At 32.3% G+C, this 24,838-nt stretch overlaps 1 protein-coding gene across 1 annotated transcript in view; it reads left to right on the forward strand.

The window, feature by feature from the left end:
- LOC136410655 (glucose dehydrogenase [FAD, quinone]-like) overlaps nt 1-19,637 on the forward strand; it is a 40,360-nt gene extending 20,723 nt beyond the window's left edge. The window contains exon 2 of the mRNA XM_066392913.1: nt 17,825-19,637. Coding sequence (XP_066249010.1) covers nt 17,825-19,474 — 1,650 coding nt within the window. The 3' untranslated portion in view covers nt 19,475-19,637. The remainder of the gene's footprint in view (nt 1-17,824) is intronic.
- The last annotated feature ends 5,201 nt before the right edge of the window (nt 19,638-24,838 follow it).

Here is a 24,838-nt window from a genome sequence, read left to right on the forward strand (position 1 = left end):
AAATAGGAAGTGATAGCAATTCTTTAATTTTGCACAACAAATTTTCGAGCATACACGAGTAGAACCTAAAACAATATACATATTACCATATATTACCACAGAGTTTCGTTAGATTTGCAGACAACGATTCATCCACAAATAAGTAATTGAATTATTAATTTAGATATGCTGATAAAACGCATATTATCAAGTTAGATTCGCTTATTCAGAGATTCACAATAACAAAGGTGGTGAGCGATTTGTAGGTTTGCAGACAAGATGCTTTTTCGAATAAAATAAAGGAAGACGAATTGTCTAATTACTTTAATTACTGCAGTAACTATCCTTCAGGAATACAAATAATACAGGCATAATTATGAGTGTAGCAAAGTTACTTTATTCAACAGTCCCCCAAAGTAAATTTTCGGTTAATTTCGCGATTAATTTAATTCTACAAAATAACCTATTATTTACTTGATGCCCGATTTACGGTGTACGAAGAAAATTCGTGTTTTGCCAGCCACAATAGCTAAGAGAGCTATTTACTCAGAAATTTAATTTTGAATTTTGGTATTAAGCGAAATCTCCCCAGATTGCCTGAATAAACTGCGGTGGAAAAAGAAAATAAATAATATGAAATATTTTAACGCTGGAAGGAATCGAATTTTCTGTAAAAGGTTAAGTATGCAGTGTAAGATTTATTACTTAGAAGTAGATAAAGTTGAAAGGTGACTTATAAAAAACTCGACCTTGATGTAATAACAAGACTAAATGTACGAAACTCAGCCAGGCAACAAAATGATGTGATTGAAGCGATAACTAAAAAGACCAATCAGTTAATCCATCAGTCAATCAGATATTTCAGTATTAATACAGGCTTAATAAAAAGAAGTTATAGGGTTTTACCAAAAAATGGTTGGTTCCAAAAAGAAAATTTCAAATTACTTAAAAATGGGCACAATTTGTTCATCTCTTTCCTTATCTTTCTTTTAAAATAGAATAATATTCCTTGCCTTGTTTGTAGGACGCCATGTGTAATAAAATTGGCTGAAAATAGAAATAGTGGCGGATCTGTAATATTAAAAAATTCTTTTGAAAAATTTAAAGACCAAATTTCAATAGCTTGAACATAATTTCCAGGCAATATAAACATTCAAAATAATTGTGCAAATATTATCAACAACTGATGAACTATTCATATTTAAAATACGAATTCTCGTTGATTGTCCCACAAAAACATATTTAATACAAAGCTTTTTCATTATTTAATGATTCATTCGTCCACACTATTTACTAGGAGATTCAAATGAATGTAATGTTGATTATATAATACGCTCAAGACAGGTCAAGGTTGAAGGTCACTCACCATCCAGGAAATGCAATTATGAAATTCAGCGGAGCTACGTGATATTGTCTTTGGCTTACCACAAAATCTACAATAGCCAAACAATGTCGTTTCGATTAGCGCCAGCTTAAACCGTGAAATGAAATTTTACATTTTTGTTTTAACTGACTTGAAATTAGACACAATAATTATTACCTCAGTAAGTTTCGAGGGAAAGAAAGAATTTTGAAAAAATTTTTCACGAGACTCGAATTCATTAAAGTTTAAACATCAAAAACCTGATATTCGATAGAGTTTAATTTTTCAATCGTCTTCAAATAGTCTAACCACTAGCTTTACAATGAGAGGTAAATTAAATTTTAAAATCTCATTGCATCTTTCCGCTATTTTTCTAGAAGCGAACATAATCATAAGTTTCAAGTTTTTCACCATAATCGCACATAAACATATGGAGTAGTAGTCATTGCGGTTAATATAAATGTTTTAAATAGGTTGCCTAAAAAACATTTGCTCAAATAAATAGGTACACGTGCTAGGAAAGTAAAGTAATAATAATGAAGTAAAAGAAATCGAGGGTTTTGTGAGACAGGTTAAAACAAGATTTCTTAAATACCTGAGATATCATTAAGTTTTAATATGACTCAAACATCTGAGAAATTCCAGAAAGCGAGTTTTGCTTAAATACATGTGGGATTCTTAGGTCGAATAGATCTAACCATTTTGTACATATGTAAAGACTTCTGCATTTTTACGATAAAGTCGAGGCACAATCGGAAGTCTTTGAGTTGTAAATAAGTTAGGTCTCTTAATTTAAGATGAAAGAGTTGTGAGGGGGCTGATGTTGCCCCTATAGGACGCCTATGTATGTCGCAACCTGGTTAGAAGTATTTTCGTCAATTAAGAGGGTTTCGCAATTGTTATCTTTATGCGATTCTGCTATTTTATGATTAACGTCTAACCACCCTTTGTCGGTACTTGTGGGAAAGGATAGCCGCCCTTTGTCGGCGCGGATGAGAAGTGCGGCCGCGCTTTGTCGGCATCTCTGGAAATGTGCCGACAAAGTGTTATCAGTACCACGGTAACGACTCAGGTGGTGTCATAAGTCGGTAATTGTCTTCTAGCCAGGGTACGACACTGTTTTAATTACCCTTAGTTTAGTACTTAAGAGCGCCCCGAATCTGGAAGACCCTCTTTCTCTTTCTTTCGAGTGGCTCACCAGCACTATTATCCGCAAGCAAAATCATAAGTGTATCCCTTAATATCAATAAACCCTAGACAACTTTAGAAAAACCTACATTCATATAAGTCCTATGTATACAGTATGTCCACAGATTGAGGGCCCAAGAGGACAAATGGACAAAAAATGTTGTTTTTCGACAAAAAGTCATTCTTGATAAAAGTCTCTGCTTCTTGAAAAAATACGATTTATGAAGATAACTTTGATTTTTTTTATACAGTGTGCCCAAAAATTACGAACACATGAAATACTATCAAGAGTAAACTAGCATTATTTCTCATTTTGGAGCAAAATTGTAAATAAAAAACAAATTTCAAATCCTTCCTAAAGTTTATATATAAAATTTTAACTGAGTATTCCAAGTTTTATTTTTCTTTTAAAATTAAAACTTTCTAATTTTACCTTTTTCATCTCATTTCACGTATTTACAACAAGCATGACAACAACTGTCACAATATTAAATTTGAGAAATGCGTCGAATACGGGGAGATGTGTTTGAATAAGTAATATCTACTAACTTTTATTGTGAATTATTTATAAATTATTTCGGAATACTGGAATTTTGTATGTAAACTTTGAATAAGATTTGAAATTTATTTTTTATTTACCATTTTGTTCCAAAATGTAAAATAAAGCTAGTTTACTCTTGATAGTATTTCATGTGTTCGTAGTTTTTGGGCACTCTGTATAAAAAAGTTCAAAGTTATCTTCGTAAATCGTATTTTTTCGAGAAGCAGAGATTTTTATCAAGAATGGCTTTTTTGTCGAAAAACAACATTTTTGTCCACTTGTCCTCTTGGGCTCTTTATCTGTAGACATACTGTATATGTACAGGATGGCCACCGAGAGGTGACCCTATATCTTATCTCAAAAACTATAAGAATTACAAAAAAGCTTTGAATATAAAATTTTCTTAGTTTTGTAAATAATTTTTAAATATTTTATGGTTGTATATACAGCATGTCTCATTTTTGCGCAATGAGAATCAACTTTCTTATTTAGAATTAGACGACAATACATGTTTTATTTTTTTATTCGATTATACGTAAAAATCTAAGACTTTTTTGTATTTAGTCATATATACCTATCTCATAGTTTTTGAAATATTGAAGTTTTTATTTATTTTTTTCAAAAAATCAATTATCAAAAGAAGTGGTAATATTTACTTTAATATGCAAATCAAAACGATGATTTTTAAATAGCAAATAAATGATGGTCTACTAATACCTGATATCTGGTCACTTTGCATTATTATTATACAGGGTGCCGAAAAATTTTGATAAATCCCAAACAACGTAAAATATTGTAGCTGATGCTAATGACTGTTGCGCATTTGTCTTTGCATTGAATGTAGCATTCGAATTTACTTTTTGGGTCCATAGCATTGGAATTACGAACTAATCAAAAATCACCTGAATTTTGATTGGTTTGAAACACACTAAAGCATATAAAAATAGAAAAATATAGAGAACAGAATCACTTTTTGTTCTCCATATTTGTTATTAAAATTGCGAACGCCTTGACTTTTAATACCATCCATGTAACGAAGTTGAATATAACAAATTTGTCTCAAAAATTAACTAATGTCTTGTATCGTAACCTCATGAAGTCACAAAGCCATATTGTTGAAGTTGATTATGATTAATTATGGTTTCAGACAAAATGAATTGCGTTTAATAAATCATCCGATCCAATTTATTTGGGTGTCAATAACAGAAATTTTTCAAAGTCAGGAGAAAGGTCCTTGATCGGCTGGCATTCCAAAAACGATATCCCAAATGACGGCTTCCTTGATCCGCAAACTTTAATTCTTAAATTATCCTGGAAGCTTAAGAAAAATCTTAATTGCCCTGGTTTAATTATCCAGAAGTTCGAATACAATATTAATTTATTGCTAGTCGTATATCTTAATCGAGGCAGATAGGGCTTTTAATGGGTTCTAAATTGGCAAATTCCCCTCGTTTACTTTCTTATTTTATTTTCAATCTCCAAAGCTGAAGTGAATATATGCGACATACATTATCGGCGATCATCCTCTACTCAGAAAGGGAGAAAAGAGAAGGCGAGAGCTGAAATTCCGTTTTTGAACCCTCGTTAACCAAATTTATACGTGCAAATAATTTAATTGCATAAAGGATTGACCAACGTTAGAGCAGGTCAGAGGAACTAATTAGCAACCCCCTTATTGACACTAGTCTGCACAAGTAATTATCTAAAATGCAGCCAACGTGATTGCATCTAAAGTTTCATTGCAAAATGCAAAATTTGCAATGTTTGGGCAATATTGTAGGTATGCTTACCGACTATTATTTGCAGATTAGTTGAGCCGTTCGGTAACAGACTTTTAGATTTATTAAGGTTAGAAATGGAATAATGAGTTTTGAATAAGATAGCGATTTATTAAAGGTCGTAGCATGCTTATTTAATTGAGTAATATTATCAAGTTAAAATATGCGGCGAGGGAATTGTCTAGAGAACGTGGTTTTAATTTTATGTTCCATAAGGGGTTTATAGTAGTAAGCCTCCGATTAACGAAAGGATAAGCGGTGCAATAAAATACTGAACAAAAAGAGGATGAATAAAATTAAAGTTTTTGTAACCTGTGGACTAAAATGCAAATTATTGATTTAACTAGAGCCACTCAAAGAGACGCTACGGAAAAATAAAATTCACAAAGGACAAAAAGAGAGAGAGGTACTTACTGTGAATGTTATTAAATTATTCCATTGAGAATACCTGTCCTATAAATATACTGATTAGAAAAGTTTTGTAATATTTTATTTTGGTAACATATGCAAAAATTCGTACGAACAAGCTCAAGGGAAATTTTGATAAACCGTAATATTTTTTATTTAACGGAAATTTCCACCGTCAGAACGGAATCATGTTGGATAGGAATGTTTCGACCGAACATGACGTAATATTTTGAAGACATATGAATATGGTGTGGAAGACCAAACATCTTCTCTACATGATGTTGCTATGATGTCTTGTGTAGCTCATTTTTTCGAACATGAGCATAAAAACGAAAACAAATCAATTTCTTATTAACAAAAAAATTTTTTCCTTGTTTATGTACTATTTAACTAAGTTTGTATTGCATTTTTTTCCAATTTTATAATTTTTTTTTTCAAAAACTAATTGACAAATTCTGAATTGTAATACCTCATTGAATGTACTTTTGAAAGACTTTTAATTTGAGGTATCACTTGACCCATATTAAAATTTAAAAAAATCGACCATTTTGCGCTACCGGTGATGTAAGCAACATTTAAAAAAATAAACAAACGTTAAAAGATAGAATTTTTTTGTCCTACTTAATGCTACTTTTAAATTTAAAAAAAAGTTGTTAAAATGTTATTTGGAGGGGGGTATGCAATTTAGAACTGCACGGTATAACATATTATTGTACAATGTATGACCTCGCCGTTTCTAACTAGCCCTTGATCTTTTATGAACTATGAATCTAACACATCATTAACTATTATCATCATTATCTTTTTATATACTATTTTAATATCTTAAATTAGAAAAATCTTATTAGCTTCAATTAATATTGATCCATAGTATAAAAACGTCTAGAAATTAATAACTCTTACTTTCATAGTCGATTTTACACGTCCTTGAGGTTATTATTCATACAACTTTTCATAATACCTAAGCAACACAATGTTATTCTCTGAACCGGCATTAATTGGATTAGATTAGCATAATGGGATTGATAACAAAGCCAATATTAAAAGGATGCTAAAGAGAAATTTACTTGAGTGCATTGCGCTTAATTTTTTTTTATTCGTGATGTATTCTGGAAGTATACGTACAAAATGTAATTGTAGAGATTTTCGTCAATTACGTGAATATATTTTTTCCTAGTATTTTTTGCAATAAGCTTTAAAACAATAGCAATTTTGAACAAAGAATGAAAATATCTCAATCGAGGTATTATAAAACCATATTTCCAATTTAAAAATTTGGAGGTTGCCTCTACCATTCAAAGGTGTTTCAATTTACGGATGACATTTTTACGTTGTGAAATGAAATCTCAAAATCTAAAATCTATGTCTGTAAGTATTTTTTCCACATATGTATGTTGAAATGTGCAGGTATTCAATTAATTTCATTTGACTGTTCCACACTATATTATACAATTTAAATTTTTAGATTTCTCCAAATCACCATTGATAGCAGTCAAGGTAATGCCATGTGGTATATTGATATTTTAACAATGCAATGCTGGTTTCTCATTGTTGCATTGAACTAATCACTAGCCAATGACAGTGGTAATTTGTACTACTGCAAGTATCGCAATAATTTCCTTGCCCGTTCTAGCAGTGTTGTATCATATTGAAATATTTCATTCTTGCAGACTTATTCTTCGAGGATGTATTTCATGAAATTTTCTCCTTAAATACAATTCCTGGCACAAAAGTGAAACCATAACTCTTGACAACTTGACACTCGTGGAATTTGAAACGAAAAAGGCACTTTTGTACTTCGTGCACGCGTACTCTTTATCAATTTAATTTGGATTCGTGTAAACTTCTAGCTGAAGACTCTATTATGAGCAACAAACAGAAGTGCTGAGATATTACTTAGACTTTCAAGAGAAAGGTACGAAAGGAGTACCAGCAGTTACGAAAATGAAGAAGAGAGAAGAAGGTTCAGGGTGGTACGATGGTGTCTTTCTTCTATCTTTCACTTTATGGAACTGATTCCCTTTACGCTATTGAAATTTCGATCTGAAATTCCTCGAAATCTCTCTTAATGTTTTGGACCTTTTTGCATCTTCTTTCGAGTTACATATAATATTTTTATTTTAACGATATTTTTCCATCGTATTGCCTTTTTTTCCTTTCTATATTCGCGTGTTTGTGTTGGAGTTTTTAGGAAAAATGTTCTGACACCAGATACTCTTTTATACGTGGATACCGTCATGGAAATTAGGACCATGGTTGAAAAAAAAACATTACCGTTAACGTCAACAAAATCTGTAATTAGATTAGATGATGATATACATATGTACTTGGGCGTTCAAATATATAAGGTGTCCTCAAAATCGAGGTCAATCGTTCGTTAGGTGATTGGGGAACCAAAAACAAGAAAAAAGTTTATATAAATATAGGTCCAAATGTCCATTGTTTTTGAGATAGAGGATGTTGAAATTTAAGAAAAAAAAAACAGTTTTTATTTTTTAATTTCCAAATGGCTTAAGATTTTTTAACCAAGTTTTATACATGAATTTAGCATATTGTTAGGTATAATCTAAAAAATTAATAGCTTCAATCATTCAAGTTCCAGTGGCGGAGGTATGGGTGTCATGTGTTCTTAGTAATAAAAAGTTGTAACACTTAGTATAATATTTCGTTTAAAGTAGTCCATCATATATGCCAACGTATTATGCAATTTTTTTGTCTATTCTTAATTTGTTGTATTTCAAGTAGTTTAGTCATAAAAAATATTTTTTTGTTTAAGGGTATTTTTATGTCAGAATTTTTCTTCGTTTTTTTTTGCAAAAATTCAAACTTAAGACAGTTTTTATGAATGTCAAAACACAATTAAAGTTAGATAACAATTGTGGGCTACTTTAGCACTATCCAAGGTGCACCGCGTGGAGGTACAGCCTACTTAGCATCCCTTGGCAAAGATCAGGACCCCCCCCCACAGTTGATCATTCCTGTGATATTTAGTGACTCCAAACCCCCTCTGCCATGTGTGTGTATGTGTGAATATAAAAGTTATATGAGGTGTTCAAAATTACATCCTTCTGCATTAATACAGGCTCTAAGCCTTCTTTCTAAGGAAGCCTAAACTCTTTGTAACACTTCTGAATTTTCTCTAATGTTTTCAAATCCATTAATTATTCTTTGCCTCAGTTCATGTAGATTATTAATAGGCCGTTTATAAACAAGGGATTTTAAATGGCCCCAAAGATAGAAATGTTATTTTGAATGACCAATCAGAACACCGATTTAGGTAGGTTCGTATGAATTTGGGGTTTTAATTTAAACGATAAAGAAAAAGTAGATCTTAAAAGGTTTTTGCAATTAACATCTTAACACATCGACTCTGCGTATGGTCAAGTCATTGATAACAACTTATGAGTGGTGAGATAGTCATGGTGTCTTAAGAGTACGCGTGAATACTTCTACTTATTGATTCTCACGGTCAAACCAGAACATCCCTTAAGCTCAGCGATTTATGCATTTTGGTTATCGGTTAGATTTGAAAGTATAATATGTTGTGAATTGGATGGGTATCCAATATTTAAGCCTTTATTGCAAACAAATTTTAATGGTTTTTTTTTATCATAACTTACCTAATTCCGGCTACCGTTTGGCTTTTCGAACATATTCAATTTATTCGAGAAATTCAAACATTAAAGGAAAAACGAAATTTAAATAGAGAAATGGTAAATAGAATCAATTTTCTCAACGATTCCAATTATTTACTGTCATAATGTAAATTTTCGAGTAAATAATGGTTACAAATATGCATGATCGGATATAATTACCATTTCCCTAATCTCTGAACCAAATATTGTTGAGTGAGGAATTTCTCATTGAAATCTACATATTACCTCTGTCGTACCAATTTACACACACGATAAGATCTTGATTCGAAAATAAGACTATCTTCTCCAAAGCACACGTATTAAATTAAAACAATTAAAAACAAAATCGATAGTTTAAAGCATTAATAAAAGTGTTCGATAAAAATTCGCTGCCGGATATCTAAATTACCTTACAGCCTACACATAAACATGTTTATATCTATAAATCTTACAAAACAGTTACTCCCGTATCACATTATTTTAGTGCATTTTTGTGCATTTTCGAATTGGTATTCAGGTATTGGCAAATTAAAGCAAGACCAACTACACTGGTACATAAGTGTATGCGTAGGTAGAATGAAAGGTGCTATGTTACTGAATTGAATATAACAGGACAGTAAAGTTAGCTAGGTGATTTGTGTGTTTATTAAATGTGTAAAATTATACAGTTAAGATGTGTTATGTGTAATTTAAGAAATATTTCTCTCAGACTGTTGTTCAAAGCAGTGAACAGATTACTAATTTAAGATAACTGAATGCAACTCAACTACGGTCCATGAAAATTAAATTATTTTCTTATCAGATAGTAAATGATGAGATGTACTTAATAATAAACCTCAGTTTGCAAGAGAGACTTGCCTGTGATTCCCCCTTAGATTTAACCCTTAATTATGTCATTATTATTTTAATCATTGATATGAGTTTCATACCCATAAATTCCATTAAGTAAGTAGTTTTATGGAATGTAGTCATTTTGAAGAAAATTTTGAAAAAAGTATTTCTTGCACTATCCACAATTGAAAGTATTCCTAAGGACTCTAATCTAATTTAAAATGGGTATTTTATTTAGATTATAAATTGGTTACCTACGTGTTTTGATCATTTTACTGACATTTTTCTATTAATATATTGTTACGGCTGGTGGGAGTCCAGCGGAAGTAACAGAGACAAAAAATTTATCATTGGAGTTTATCATGGGCGCTGGACAGTGTGATTTATCGCTTCCTTTTATATATGGAAATTTTAGTATGTTTGTTTGTGTGAATGTTTGCATGTTTAAAAGAAAATTGCCGAACTTCTTGTCATAAAATCTATAGCTATTTAAGAAGGCAGTTATTAAGTGTAAGGAAAACTTAGACTAATAGAGGTATAAGAACGAAGCAATTTTAATAAGGGATATTAAAGTGTTTAGTAGTGAAATAGTAGATTTATTAGTGATATTGAATGAGATATACTAGTCCAGTCTCGGACTCGAGTTGGCCATGTATATCACCCACTATTGCAGTATCAGTGAATTCTCTGGAACTTACCTTAGTTATCGCCTCAGCCGTCAAATTCAATGTCAAAAAATTTGCTCTCCCTTATTAAATGTATCTGGCTGCCTTTGGAAATTTGATCTTGAGCTTTTTAGCTTTCTTTTATTTTCCTAGCATGTGCCAAAAAGACATCAATAGAAGAAAAGTCATGAGGACGATGTTTTTGTGATAATGTTTTGTTTTTGAGTTGTTATTTAATTCAATTTGTGTTCCTACAAATTCCTTTCTTACTTTTCATGATTTATTCGTCTCAGTCTCTTATTTAGATATTGAATTAATTGGTTCATAAAACATACATTTGCTTAAACCTTGTTGTAATATTATAATTTACTAAAACTATTCATTTTCAATAAATAAATTCGAAAACTTAAAATATTCCTCTCGGACATGTTTGCCAAACGTTCTGGACAAACTCAGTAGTTTCAACAAGCAGTTACCAAAATTCCTGAATAAATCTTTAAATGGTTCATTTGCATATTTGGTCTGAGAGTTAGCAATAAAAGTAAAAACTTAATACGCCTTTGGTAGAATATACGTCCATACAATGTGGAGCAGAAAAATAGACAAAACTAGAAATTAAAACGTAACCAAAATCCATGGAGTTTATATGCTTTGTAAGCGGAAACTGTGTGGAACTTTATCCTGGAAATCTATCCAGTGTAAAATTATTATTTTACATTGTGGTTTACAATAGCGAGCAAATATGTAGTAAATCTCATATTTACCCAAAAAGAAACGAATATTCTATAACAGCTGTAACAAATAACGAGGGCTGGCAAAGGAAATCGATTAAATAAAAAAACATTGTATGGTTAAATTGCATTAAATTTAGGTTTAATTCATCTTTTATTGGTTGTGCATAAACCGGCATCATAATAAATTCATCCCAATGTTAATTGCTAAATTGATAAATTTCCAAACGGTGCCAATCAAAAGTGGTTTACGCAGTGGTGGTCTGGAAAAGAGCTGAAAAATTCAGCACTCCAAACTGAAAGTACAGTTCAATTCAATTACTGCATTATTTAATAAAGCCGCAAAAGAGCAGACATACACACAAAGCTTGGTCGGGGAAAATGGATTAATACCGATGGACAAGCATGTGTGGTTTCGTTATTTGGTATCCGTATAACTCGTTAATACCCCATCATATTTGTTACTTTGGCAATTTTTCATAGATTTTTTCTCATATTAACTCTTTATGTCAGTTAAATTGTCTTTTTCCTACAAGTGCATTTGCGAGTTGAATATAACATGCAAATCAAAGTGGAATGTGTCAAAACTTTTGAAGCATGCGTGTGTTGAGAATTTTTTTTACCGCACATGTGGGTTCCACTTTGATTTGCATCTATATTCAACTCGCAAATGCACTTGTAGGAAAAAGACAATTTAACTGACATAAAGAGTTAATATGAGAAAAAATCTATGTAAAATACATATATTTTACTTTATTTTTTATTATATCATGCCAATGCAATGCAATGCTAATCCAATGCAATTTTAATTAAAACTATGAAAGCTATCAATAATCAAGCACTTAATAAATCCTCAGATTTAAACGGCTAAAATGCTTTCAATCCAATTATCTGCTTAATAATTTTCGACTCCCTCTTAGCACGTTTGGCCCAAAAGCCCACGTCTAACGACAATGAAATAGAGATTGCCCTCCCTTCAGGCCCTTTACCTTTGGGGCAAATCGATTTTCCTGTCAAACGTTTCATCACCACGAAAATTAACCAAAATAATTCATTTCCAGGTTTTTCCTTAAAAATTGAGTGAAAAAACTGTTCAAAATATTTCAGGCAGAACCCCCTCTATCCTAAAACTTTTGCTGGATGACTGGACCGTTATTATGTGCCACTTTTTAGATGGTAATATACTGGAGAAATTTAATGAATACCCTTTTAGATGGTGGCAGCAGGAATAAATTATTCCAGAAGCCTGCTGATATTGTGTTCGTTATAAAACCGAATTAAGAAGCGGGAATTAATTAAAAAGCTTAAAATGGTGCGAGGGATCAAAGTAGATGTTCATTGTTTGATTAGGATTTTTATTGCCCTCGAGATTGAATTAAAGGGGTTTTATATTTTTTTCTCAAGAATTTTTGTTAATCAAATATTTGTATAATTTTTTTATTAATTTGCATATCAGTGACACCAAGTAGAGAAGAACGAAAACAATTAAAAGAAAGTAAGATAAGCAAAAAATATATATACAGGGTATTTCAAATTCGACCCTCACCATTGGGATCTCGGAAACTAGAGGAGATACAAAAAAGTTTAAATGGGGGCAAAGTTGCGCAATCTAGTGCTTGATCGAATACCGTTTTTAAAATTTTAATTTTCCGAGTACTTCCGGAGATATCCGAGAAAAACTAAAAATTGGAGAATCCATTTTTATTTTTTTTTAGCGTTATTTGACAAGAAAGGTTAAATCCGTAAGCACATTTTCATTGTCACTTTTTCTCAGCTACACAATGACATATTCAAATTTGCGATCCGACGTTTCGTCTTTCGGCTACCATCATCAACTTTATTTTTTCTTATGGGCGCCATATTGGATTTTTCGACAAAAAAATAGTGCGTTTCATTCTGAATTCATTGATATAGAACTTCTTATAATTTACTTTTTTAAAAGCCGAAATATTTAAATAAAAAGAAATATTACATAGGTGGCCTTGACTCCATCGAAAGACTTTCTTTTGTTCGCGTTATATGACAGAACTTCTCAAACGAATTTAGAGCGTGTGCAGATTTCCAATGAAAATGAGTTTCCGAAGTGAAGAAAAACGAGATATGTTAAGACTTTATTACAAATTTGATAGGAACAGTACGAAAACAGCTCAAATGTATTTTGAGTTATATCCGGAAAGACAACAGCCGCATAGAACATTATTTAAAACTTTGGACGAACATTTAGCTAAGTTTGGTGCTTTTGAAAAACCTAGGATGAAGTATGGAAGCAGAATGAAAGAAGATACTAGAAATAACCTACTGGCAGAGACAAAACTAAATTATTATTAAATGTTACAACAAGTGCTCAAATTGACGACTTTTTTGTGGGGCACTTTGAAAAATAGAATATATGAGAATCGAGATTATAACACAATAGAAGAACTTAGAGAAAACATCATTACACAATGTAGAGTAATCAGAAGGAGAAATATTATTAGGGCTGTCACTAATTTAAATAGACGTGTTCGTTTATGTATGCAGGAGGAAGATCGTCAATCTGAACACTTGTTGTATCATTTAATAATAATTTAGTTTTGTCTCTGCCAGTAGGTTATTTCTAGTATCTTCTTTCATTCTGCTTCCATACTTCATCCTAGGTTTTTCAAAAGCACCAAACTTAGCTAAATGTTCGTCCAAAGTTTTAAATAATGTTCTATGCGGCTGTTGTCTTTCCGGATATAACTCAAAATACATTTGAGCTGTTTTCGTACTGTTCCTATCAAATTTGTAATAAAGTCTTAACATATCTCGTTTTTCTTCACTTCGGAAACTCATTTTCATTGGAAATCTGCACACGCTCTAAATTCGTTTGAGAAGTTCTGTCATATAACGCGAACAAAAGAAAGTCTTTCGATGGAGTCAAGGCCACCTATGTAATATTTCTTTTTATTTAAATATTTCGGCTTTTAAAAAAGTAAATTATAAGAAGTTCTATATCAATGAATTCAGAATGAAACGCACTATTTTTTTGTCGAAAAATCCAATATGGCGCCCATAAGAAAAAATAAAGTTGATGATGGTAGCCGAAAGACGAAACGTCGGATCGCAAATTTGAATATGTCATTGTGTAGCTGAGAAAAAGTGACAATGAAAATGTGCTTACGGATTTAACCTTTCTTGTCAAATAACGCTAAAAAAAAATAAAAATGGATTCTCCAATTTTTAGTTTTTCTCGGATATCTTCGGAAGTACTCGGAAAATTAAAATTTTGAAAACGGTATTCGATCAAGCACTAGATTGCGCAACTTTGCCTCCATTTAAACTTTTTCGTATCTCCTCTAGTTTCCGAGATCCCAATGGTGAGGGTCGAATTTGAAATACCCTGTATAATAACGAAATATTTATTTTAACTAACCTGAATTAACTTGAACATAGAAAACATATATCCCAATATCCCAATTTAATAAAGATCTCGGTTTGCTATAGAACGCAGTTGTCTCTTTCTTGTATAGATAAACGACGGTGACAGTGGCCAAATGGTTAGAATTCAGTTCATGTCAATTTTTATTAGGAATGTGGTAAATTTCTAAACTCATTCATTCAATCAAAGGTCAGAAATTTAGGAAATGCGATGGAATGCACGGAAAAATACCTGCAGTCCATGGCAAAACGGGATTTTTATTAAGTTGGAATAGCATATGAAAGCATGCTGGTGTAATACTTAGATGAGAATTGGCAAGGAGAATTTGACAAGGAATTCAATAATGTGATAATCCACATTAAAAATACATGTACTTGTCAACACTTGTGGTCATTTTGACTTATACTTTTTCGCTTTGTGGGTGATTGCTTGTAATTCTGTAAAGTGGAAGATATTTTTACTTATATAAATGGAAAGGTAGATGCAAATAACAAATACAAATCGAAGCCGAATTACTTTTGCCAATAAAATAACCGAATCTACAAAGGGAAATCTCAGAGTCACAATTTATCTTGTCTATTAACTTGAAATTTCAAGCATATTATGATCGATTCCCCTCACTTCTTATTCGGAAAATTTTTTATATTTTACGAGCTCACTAGACTTGTTTAGTTTATTCGAATTTATCTCAGGGTACTCAATTTAATTTGGCTGCGGAAATTCGCTTAAAATTTTATTACGAGTAACGCCTAGTTTATGCCTTCTCTTTGAATAATTTTGACTTAATTTAAACTTTCATTTCAATGAAAAATTAAATTAAGAAATTGGTGCATTTATGTACCTGCACTAAAAATACAAATTGAATTAATTTAGAAGACAGTTTTGATGTGGTTTCTTTTGTCATAAATGTTCGTGTGTGTTTAAAACATTTCATAAATAATACAAATCTAACGTTTTCAACTTTTAATATTTATGCTTGATTTGTTATATTTATATTAAATATTTAAAAAGAAAATTATTATGATAATAGCGATGATATGTATGATATTGATGGATTCAAAACCTCCATGGATTTTCATAAATTATACCGAATTTGGCTCAAAAGTGAAGAAAACGTTACTTAACATTTATTTAGTGAAAATAAGTGTAAAAAGATATCTCTAGGTCAATTGAGAGTATTGGCTTACCTGGCTTATCAAATATAATCAAAATCAATCGATTTAAATTATCTATTCACCGTCTCGTATTTCACAAGTTTTTATGGCTAAATTGGACTATTTAACAATGCTAATATTATATTATGCGAGTGCCATAGTATTACTAATAACATTAACTTGAACTGAGTGTCTAACATAATTCACAAATTATACTTAACAATACAAAATAATTAAGATTGATTATCCGTAATAACTTATTTATCTTACTGCTTTAACAATGATTATCCATGTCTATTCATATACAAATGTAAAACATGCATGTGAAAGTAAATTGTACAGCTCAAAGGAGATAAAAAAGGCAGGAAACTTATTGCCAACGGAATGTGCTTGGCTTTAATGTCCCCGAGTATGTATTACAGATCATTGTCTATTCACCTCCTACATAACGGTCATATAACAGTATATAACATATTTTCTTCGCCTTTGAGAAGTAAAGTATCTCGAATTACTCCTAAAATTTAATAGCAGATATGCTTTATTCAGCTTCAAGTGCTAGCAGAAAAACTTAAGCCTGACTGAAGTAAAAGGAGAATAATTTAGCTAAAACGGGGTCATCAGCTATGTTAGAAAAATAAGCTTAATAAAATGCAAGGCGACAAATGGTGGTAATTTGCGATGAATTCGCCTAGAAACCCTTCGAGTAATACTGGGATTTAGTTTCTAATTAACCTTTTAAGCGCATTCCTGAAGTGTCGCAGTAAGCCAGAATTAGAACACCCGTTGCTTAATCAGGAAGATGCTTCACGTATTCTCCTGTTTAATACTGCAGTGTTGGGCCTAACTGGATTTTCATTATGCAGTTCATTTACCCCTTTAATGCTGTCAATTCTTTCCTAGGAGAAGTATTATTTTATTCGTATTGTATTACACACATCCGCAAATCTGTGATAGGCAATGTTCATAGGAAAAGAAGCACATAAATCAAGTTTTCGGACAATTACCGCTAGACTGAACGAATAGAGAACTCCCGACAGGTAGATAAAATTCTATTTAAAATAGCCAGATCATCCATTAAATTCACGGCCACGTATGCAATAAAATCGAGCGCTCTTCCATAATCTAATAGAGATAAAACTTCCGCAAGGTGCACTTTAAAAAGGCGATAATAATTCTCGAGGGAAATTCCAATGGACTGTACTTTTACTAATGCACGCTTTTCTCTTGGAATATTCTGAACACATATGTAAGTGCGAATTTATGACAGCGGAGACCAAAACGTTTATTATCTTCCAAAATTTCCATTATTGTGTAGACTTCCATTATTTTTCATGACAGTGCTATAAAGGTTTTTAAGGGCAAACTCTGCTTCACAAACTCCTTTCATCTCCAAATGCATGTAGGTGTGAATTTGTCCTTAACCTACATAGAGAAATCCGCACCGTTACAATAAATGTATGTATGTATATTTAAGATTTTTACTGTTGAATTAGTGGAAATAGTTGCTCATTTAGAAAATACTTATTATTATTTGCGGATCATCCGAGGTAATAGAGAATTCTATTTGTAATAATGGCATTCTTCACAAAATTCCGTTTTTCATGTAATTGCAAGATAGTTTACTGCATTAAATAACGAAGTGTATAACGAGCACAAACAAAAAGAAACGGATACATCACCTTATAGAAATTTATTTGTATGTTATTATTTTATATATTTATTATTATTTTACTGTTATTTTATAGGAATTATTGTATTATGTGGGAAAAACGTCGACATGGCGCCATACCCGTAATTTGATCACACAGGCGTGAGGCGAAGTTGGAAATTCCCCGTATAGTATGTAAAGAACAATGCTAGAAATTAATGAAAATAGGCTAGCAAACGAGGACGGGAAATGAGGGTGGAAATGAGGATAAGAAGTAGATGGATATGTTATATGGGATTTCTCAATCTTCATTCGAGTGTTTGATTCATGAAACTTCCCTTGTTTATTAAATTGTTAATCGTTGGTATTTTCAATATCTACTGTAAAATCCCTTTAGTTACACAAAAAATACAAAAAATAAGTTACAACAAGTTACAAAAAATAAGTTTTTTCTAACTAGTTTCTCGAATAGGAACGCACGTTAATGATTGGCTTTGTTGTAGGTTCTCCTTTTAGAGGCCGGAACAGAAGAACCTGAAGTGGCCGATGTTCCAGCTTTCGCTCCAACAGTAGCTAGGTCCAGCTTGGACTGGGGATCTCAAACCCAACCATCAGCCCACAGTTGTTTGGCCAGACGGAATGGACGATGCTCTTGGTTCAGAGGGAAGGTGATGGGAGGTAGTTCCTCCATTAATTACCTCATCTATATTAGAGCTCACCCTAAGGACTATGATGAGTGGGAACATTTAGGAAATCCTGGATGGTCCTACAGGGATGTTTTGCCATATTTCATCAAATCTGAGAGGAATAGAAACCCGGAAAAAATTGAAAAACACTATCATGGATTCGATGGTTACTTGAATGTTGAAAATTTTCCATACCAGGATATCAATACTTTGGCCTTAGTTGACGCGTATGAAGAACTAGGTCTGCCTCGCATTGACCAAAATGCTGGGCATATGATCGGAACGATGTTGCTGCAGCATACTTCCAAAGATGGTAAAAGAATGAGCAGCAATGTGGCCTATATAAGACCCATAAGGTATAAGAGGCGCAACCTGACTGTACAAACAAAATCTCACGTTTTAAGGGTGCTAATCGATCCTAAAACCAAGACTGCCTATGGCGTAGAATATCTGAAGAATAATAAAGTGCAGAGGGCTATTGCCAAGAAGGAAGTCATTGTGTGTGCAGGTGCCATAATGTCTCCTGTGATACTCATGTTGAGTGGAATTGGACCTGCTGAGCATTTGCAGCAGCATGGTATTCAAGTTATCAAGAATCTTGCAGTTGGCCACAATCTCCAAGATCATACCACTACTGACGGCGTTGTTTTCGCTTTGACTAATTACAGTGCAACCAATGCGAATAGTGAACAGATACAGCGGGACGTATACACGTGGAGGGACTCCCATACAGGACCTTTGGCCTCGACCGGTACTTTGCAAGCAAATGCATTTGTGCAGACAAAATATGAAGACGAGGATGACAGGCCAGATATTCAATACTCCATAGATGCAACGAATGTGCAGAATTTCTACACTGACCCCATTCTAAGTTCAGAGACTGCCGTTTTACCTCTAGCTTACTATGATGGACTGACAGTAAGACCAATTCTCTTATGTCCTGACAGTCGAGGATTTGTGAGACTCAATGACACCGATCCCGTCTTGGGGGCCCCCCTCATTCATGCTAACACCTTTTATGAAGAAATTGACTTGAGGAGAATTGTGGAAGGAGTAAAACAGTCCCTTAATTTATTGAGGACTAAGACATTACAGAAGCTAGGATATTCACTGGTGACTACCCCACTTCCTGCTTGCCAACACTTGCCCTTCGGTACTGATGAATACTGGGCATGTGTTGCTCAAGCTTATACCGCCACTATTTTCCACCCAGTAGGAACATGTAAAATGGGGCCTGAAGAGGATTCGAAAGCAGTGGTATCTCCTCATTTGAAAGTGTATGGAATTCAAAAGTTGAGGGTCATTGACGCATCCATTATGCCCAAAATTGTAAGAGGAAACACTAACGCACCGACGATTATGATTGGAGAAAAGGGCAGTGATCTTATAAAGGAAGATTGGCTGGAAGGGCATAGAAGTTCTCTATATGAGAAAAATTACGGTTTTGAACCGTTTTTTAACAAATGATGTTATTAGTATCATTTGTTAAAGAATGATGGAGTGGTGGAAGAAATATAGGAAGACTCAAGGAATTGTATATTTTTTAATGTGGTTGGTGTTTTAGTTGTTGACATTAGGTCTTTTACGTGCAATTCGAACTCATTACGTGGCATACATAGAAATACTTGTTAACAAATTAATTTAGGTAGGTCCTCAATGACAAAGAAACCATTTTTTTTTCATTTTTGAGACACGTGATTTGTTCGTTTTAATTTAAATAAATATCTCAGAAACTGGTCTGGTCTCACATAATAGATTTTATGTTAACTTCTTTCTTAAAAACTAAGTTATTTTGCAATGCCAAAAGACTTCTTTTATCTTGAGCTCGAAAGAGCTTATTTCAGTCGAAATTTGACACCGACTTTAAGCCCATCTGTCTCTAGGGAAGTATTATATTTAAAACCATAAACACGCTATTTTACTTTCTTAACGTTTGATATAATTCTAAACTTTTAAAAGCTTTTAGAGTGTTTGTAAGCATCCTCGCTTTCCTGTTATATTTGATAGACGATGCCTAGCTAACAGGTATTATAATTGAAGCTCTTATTTATCATAACATGATCCCGTACGTTGTTCTTTCCTGCCCATCTAAGGATGGTAAATAGCTCAATAATGCTTATCCATGGGTCGCTAAGTCCAGAACTTTATTTATTCCATGTAATTGATAGACGTTAAAAAACAATAAGGATGAGTCATTTCTTAAAAAACTCAAGGTAATTAAAAATAAAGTAAAATAAGTACGATTCAAAAGAAAGAGGTGTTTGGTTTTCTATGGAGTACGCCGTACTTACCTACTTATCATATTTCCTAAACTATGCAGAATTCGTAGTAATTCAATTCTTTGTCCTCGTTTAAATGCTTTTCTTGATGTCGCCAACATTTTTGTCTAGAACTTATTTTTCTACAGTGTACACAAATCGCGGTCTAGACTTCGTAGCGAAACTCAAGAAAACTTTACCTATTACTTTTCCTTCATCTTACTTCTCTATTTTCTAGATCAAAGCTGAGATAACGGACTTAAATAATAATCACATTTTTCGGTGTTTGGATCTGTGCGTCATTATTTTCTATTTGGCAGTACCGAGTCATTTTTGCACGTTCTCCTTACCTTCAGTTCTAAATCATAATTTTCTGAAATACAGAATCTTACACTCCTATAATGGTTTGCTCGGTTGTAACAGCTCTATAAATAATAGAATTTCATGCGAGTATTATTCAAACAGTAGAAATGGGCACATTCCAAGAAAATATTTTACGCGTATACAGGATAGTGCATAAAGGCGTTTGAAGCCAAATTCAAATTGATAAATCAAATACCATAAATATTATTACATTTTTGAACACTGTGGACTATTCCAAGCCTATTCTAGAAACTTTTTCAATATTACTAAGAGCAAATACAGACCATTTCGAGCCATGCCGGAACAGCCGTTAATGAGGTAACTCTAGTCAAAGAATCTACTTAGATGACTCTGGTGAAATCCGGTGAATTGTTTAGACAGCTGAACAGGGGGTTAAAATTTAACACGTAAATTTTAATCTAAAATAGTACTCTTTCTGTTTGCAAATCTACCTGGAAACTATGTTATGTAATTCCATTGTGTTGTTTCTCTCGCTTATTTTTTCCTACTATTATCAGCTTCGAAGTTTCACCGAAACAGGGAATATTTATCAAACATTAATTCATTAAGAGAACTTTAAACTTGTTTGTAAATAAGAAGCTTCTATTGTAATTCAGTTGAGATAAAACAGTTTTTCTCCTGCTAATTGGTTAATCATTAAATAAGCAAATACTATAGCAATTCTCTTCGAACAACTAAAAAAAATTAGGTCCTCTATTAGGTAGTTCCTAACAGACTAGTTTTCCTTGTCCATTTTCTTAGTAATGAGCTTTTCTTAGGAGCGTACAATACTGCCTAGTCCTAAAGCATTATCCCACCGATTCCGAAAATGAAAATTCGCAAATGGGCCGTTCAACGAACTAACTATTCCAGCATATTCTGGCTATTATTTTAATGAAAATAAAAACATCTACTCTAGGAAATAGACTAGAATATCCTTGGTTTGGTAATACCAGCACTCAAGAAAGCGAGAACTCTTTACATTGCGACATCGATCATGTCCTTTGGGAGAGTTTTTGAGCGACCTCCAATAAGAATGTTTTCACACAGCAAATATTTGAATATATAAAATGGTAATATCCAGGCGGCAATGGATCCAGCGTAGATTTGAAATTACGATTGTGACGTGGATGAGATATAGATATTTGTTTCCTTTATAATCGAACATATTATGTTTCTCTTCCGTTAGTAGTTTGCTTAACAAATCCCACATATATTTATTAAATTACTTAATCTATATGTATATTCATAATAACGGGTGTTCAAACAAAAATATCTCTAGAATGCTGTGAGACTCATTTGTTTATTTTATTTTATACAAAAATCTTTGCTTGCAAAGCACTCTATAGAGGTGTTTTCAACGCAAGTTATATATATTTTTTTTTATTCATCCACCAAGGAGTGTTCCATAATCTATGTACATTGAGATAATAATGCTGCAATGAGGGAAATTAATTTGTTACAAATCAGGACTAAAATAGGAATTTGTAATAGCATGTATAGTTACTAGGTAAATTATTGATAAATTACTAAAGTAACATTCACTATTTATTTAACCAACTCTCATTGTACTATCACTAATTAAATATATCACTGAACATAGAACAAAATTTTCCGATAATGTTTATTAATTGGTTTTATATATGAATGAAATGGATCTTTTTATCAACAAATGCCTGTATAGCCTTAAAATATATTTATTTGTAAATATATTATTTGTGTAATTTTTAGTTTTAAAGTTTCATCATGCCTTTTATCTCTTCTCTTCCCTTTTTTAAAATCACTTTTGATAATTCGCAATTCGTTGAAAAATCAATATAATTCTGATGAACTCTGTGATTTGCTATAATGCTTTTGTGCTACCAATAAATCAAAATTGCTAATCCTTTGTTGTCGCAAAGTTTAAAATAATTTGCATTATCAATTGCAAAATAGTCTCATATAAAGAATTTTGGAAAGTGGAAGTCTAATTTTGGTTTATTTGTTAGAAATCTCAACTTTGCGACGCATTTTTTGATAAGAATTAATGTAACAAGGTAATGGCACCTCTTGTGTGGGTTCGCTTGACGATAGATGATTCAGAGCCATATGTACTTTTTCCTCTTAAAGTTAAGCTTAAGTAGGTCTTAAAATTTTCTATACAATAGTTGTTATTTATTTAACAAGTGCGAAAAGTAATGCTCTGGCGCTCGTCGTGCAAATTTAAACAATTTTTAAGTATGTGTATTTAAAGTTTTAAGGAACTCTTAAGTAAAAATGAATATAGGAATTTTTAGCTTAAAAGTATATCATCTTTAAGTATACATAAAAATTGCTTGGTAGAAACGACTTAACTTTACACGAATAATAATGCAAATACTCTTCTGACTTTATAATTTTTAAGAGCTTTTTTTTGGTAAAGCAGTAGTTCAGGTAGTTCCTTTTTGGTTTACAAATTTTTTTGCTGTAGAATTCAATGCCCTTCTCTTTTATGCAGGACGGGCAAGAGAAGAGAATTTAAAACTTGAGGATGGGTAAGATCGATAAAAATGCAAGTTTCACCTAAGTATAAACCCTGTGGTAAATTTTTGTCATTTTATATACCTATTCGCGAAGAAATCTCATTATTCTAAATTGAATGTCTGGTATTCCCGTTGGGTGTAGATTGATTCCTTAAGAATTTACCTAGGAAAAATTTTGATTATCACACACCTATTTATTTCATGTAAATGACGCAAATAATGCCCTTAGCTATGTTTTTCATAAAATTGGATATCTTGATTTTATTTACTCCACTTTTTCACACATATGTTATACAGGAAGACTCTGAAATAATTGTACAATGTTTATTCGAAAATTCTTTAACCAAAAATAGGACATTCTAGGCAAACTTCCTTATATCCAACGTTCCTTCGTTTTGCCGCTACAAGACACCAAAGTTCTCAAATTAATATAGCTTTTTCGAAATAACTGCTAAATACTTTTATCAATTTTCACTAATTTTGGAATTAAGAGTTACTACATAAATTGGCAGGTTTTGACGTAAGCGGGAGTTTTTTTAATGCTCTAAAAAGTAATTATTTACTTAATGGTCATCTTTCCGATCACTCTGATTTTTAAATGTGTTATTCGTGAAGTGATTCTAAGCAATTTTTCTATACATGTATACAGTATGTCCACAGATAGAGGGCCCAAGAGGACAAATGGACCAAAAATGTCGTTTTTCGACAAAAAGTCATTCTGGATAAGTCTCTGCTTCTCGAAAAAATGCGATTTACGAAGATAACTTAGAACTTTTTTATACAGGGTGTACAAAAACTACGAACACATTAAATTCTACCAAGAATAAACTAGCTTTCTTTCTCATTTTGGAGCAAAATGGTAAATAAAAAACAGATTTAAAATCCTATCCAAAGTTTACATATAAAGTTCCACTATTCCAAAATAGTGTATAAATAATTCAAAATAAAAGTTAGTAGATATTACTTATTCAAACACACCTCCCCTGTATTCGACGTATTTCTCAAATTTGATATTGTGATTTTGTAGTCATGCTTATTGTGCTAACGTGAAATGAGGTACAAAAGGTAAAATTAGAAATTGTTTGAATTTTAAAATAAAAATAAAATTTGGAACACTCAGTTAAAATTTTGTATATAAACTTTGGGTAAAATTTGAAATCTGTTTTTTATTTGCTCCAAAATGAGAAATAACGGTAGTTTACTTTTGATAGTATTTCATGTATTCGTAGTTTTTGGGCACCCTGTATAAAAAAGTTCAAAGTTATCTTCATATATCGTATGTTTTCAAGAAGCGGAGACTTTTATCAAAAATGACTTTTTGTCGAAAAACGACATTTTTGGTCCATTTGTCCTCTTGGGCCCTCTATCTGTGGACATACTGTATGTTGGACACGGAAATGCCTCCTTCATATATTTTTTTTAGTTCGAAACTTTTTCCAAATCCAACTGTGTTACGGGACCGTGAAGTGAAGAAGGGTGCTAGGTGGGGTAACTAAAACGTGGGTTTGATACATTTTAGTAGTTTTCCAATATCACTTGTGTCAAGTATTTTTCTCGCGCATGGGCCACGCTAATATTTTAGATAGTTTTAAGTTCGAATAAAGAATTCCAAGCAAAAAGAAATTTGGAGCGAAGGTAAGTACTGGGAGAAAATTTTTTGTATCTAAGTTGTTGGCTATTGCTGTTATATTAATAGAATGCAGGAGAAT

This window comes from Euwallacea similis, chromosome 9 (assembly GCF_039881205.1).
Source record: "Euwallacea similis isolate ESF13 chromosome 9, ESF131.1, whole genome shotgun sequence".
Lineage (NCBI taxonomy): Eukaryota > Metazoa > Arthropoda > Insecta > Coleoptera > Curculionidae > Euwallacea > Euwallacea similis.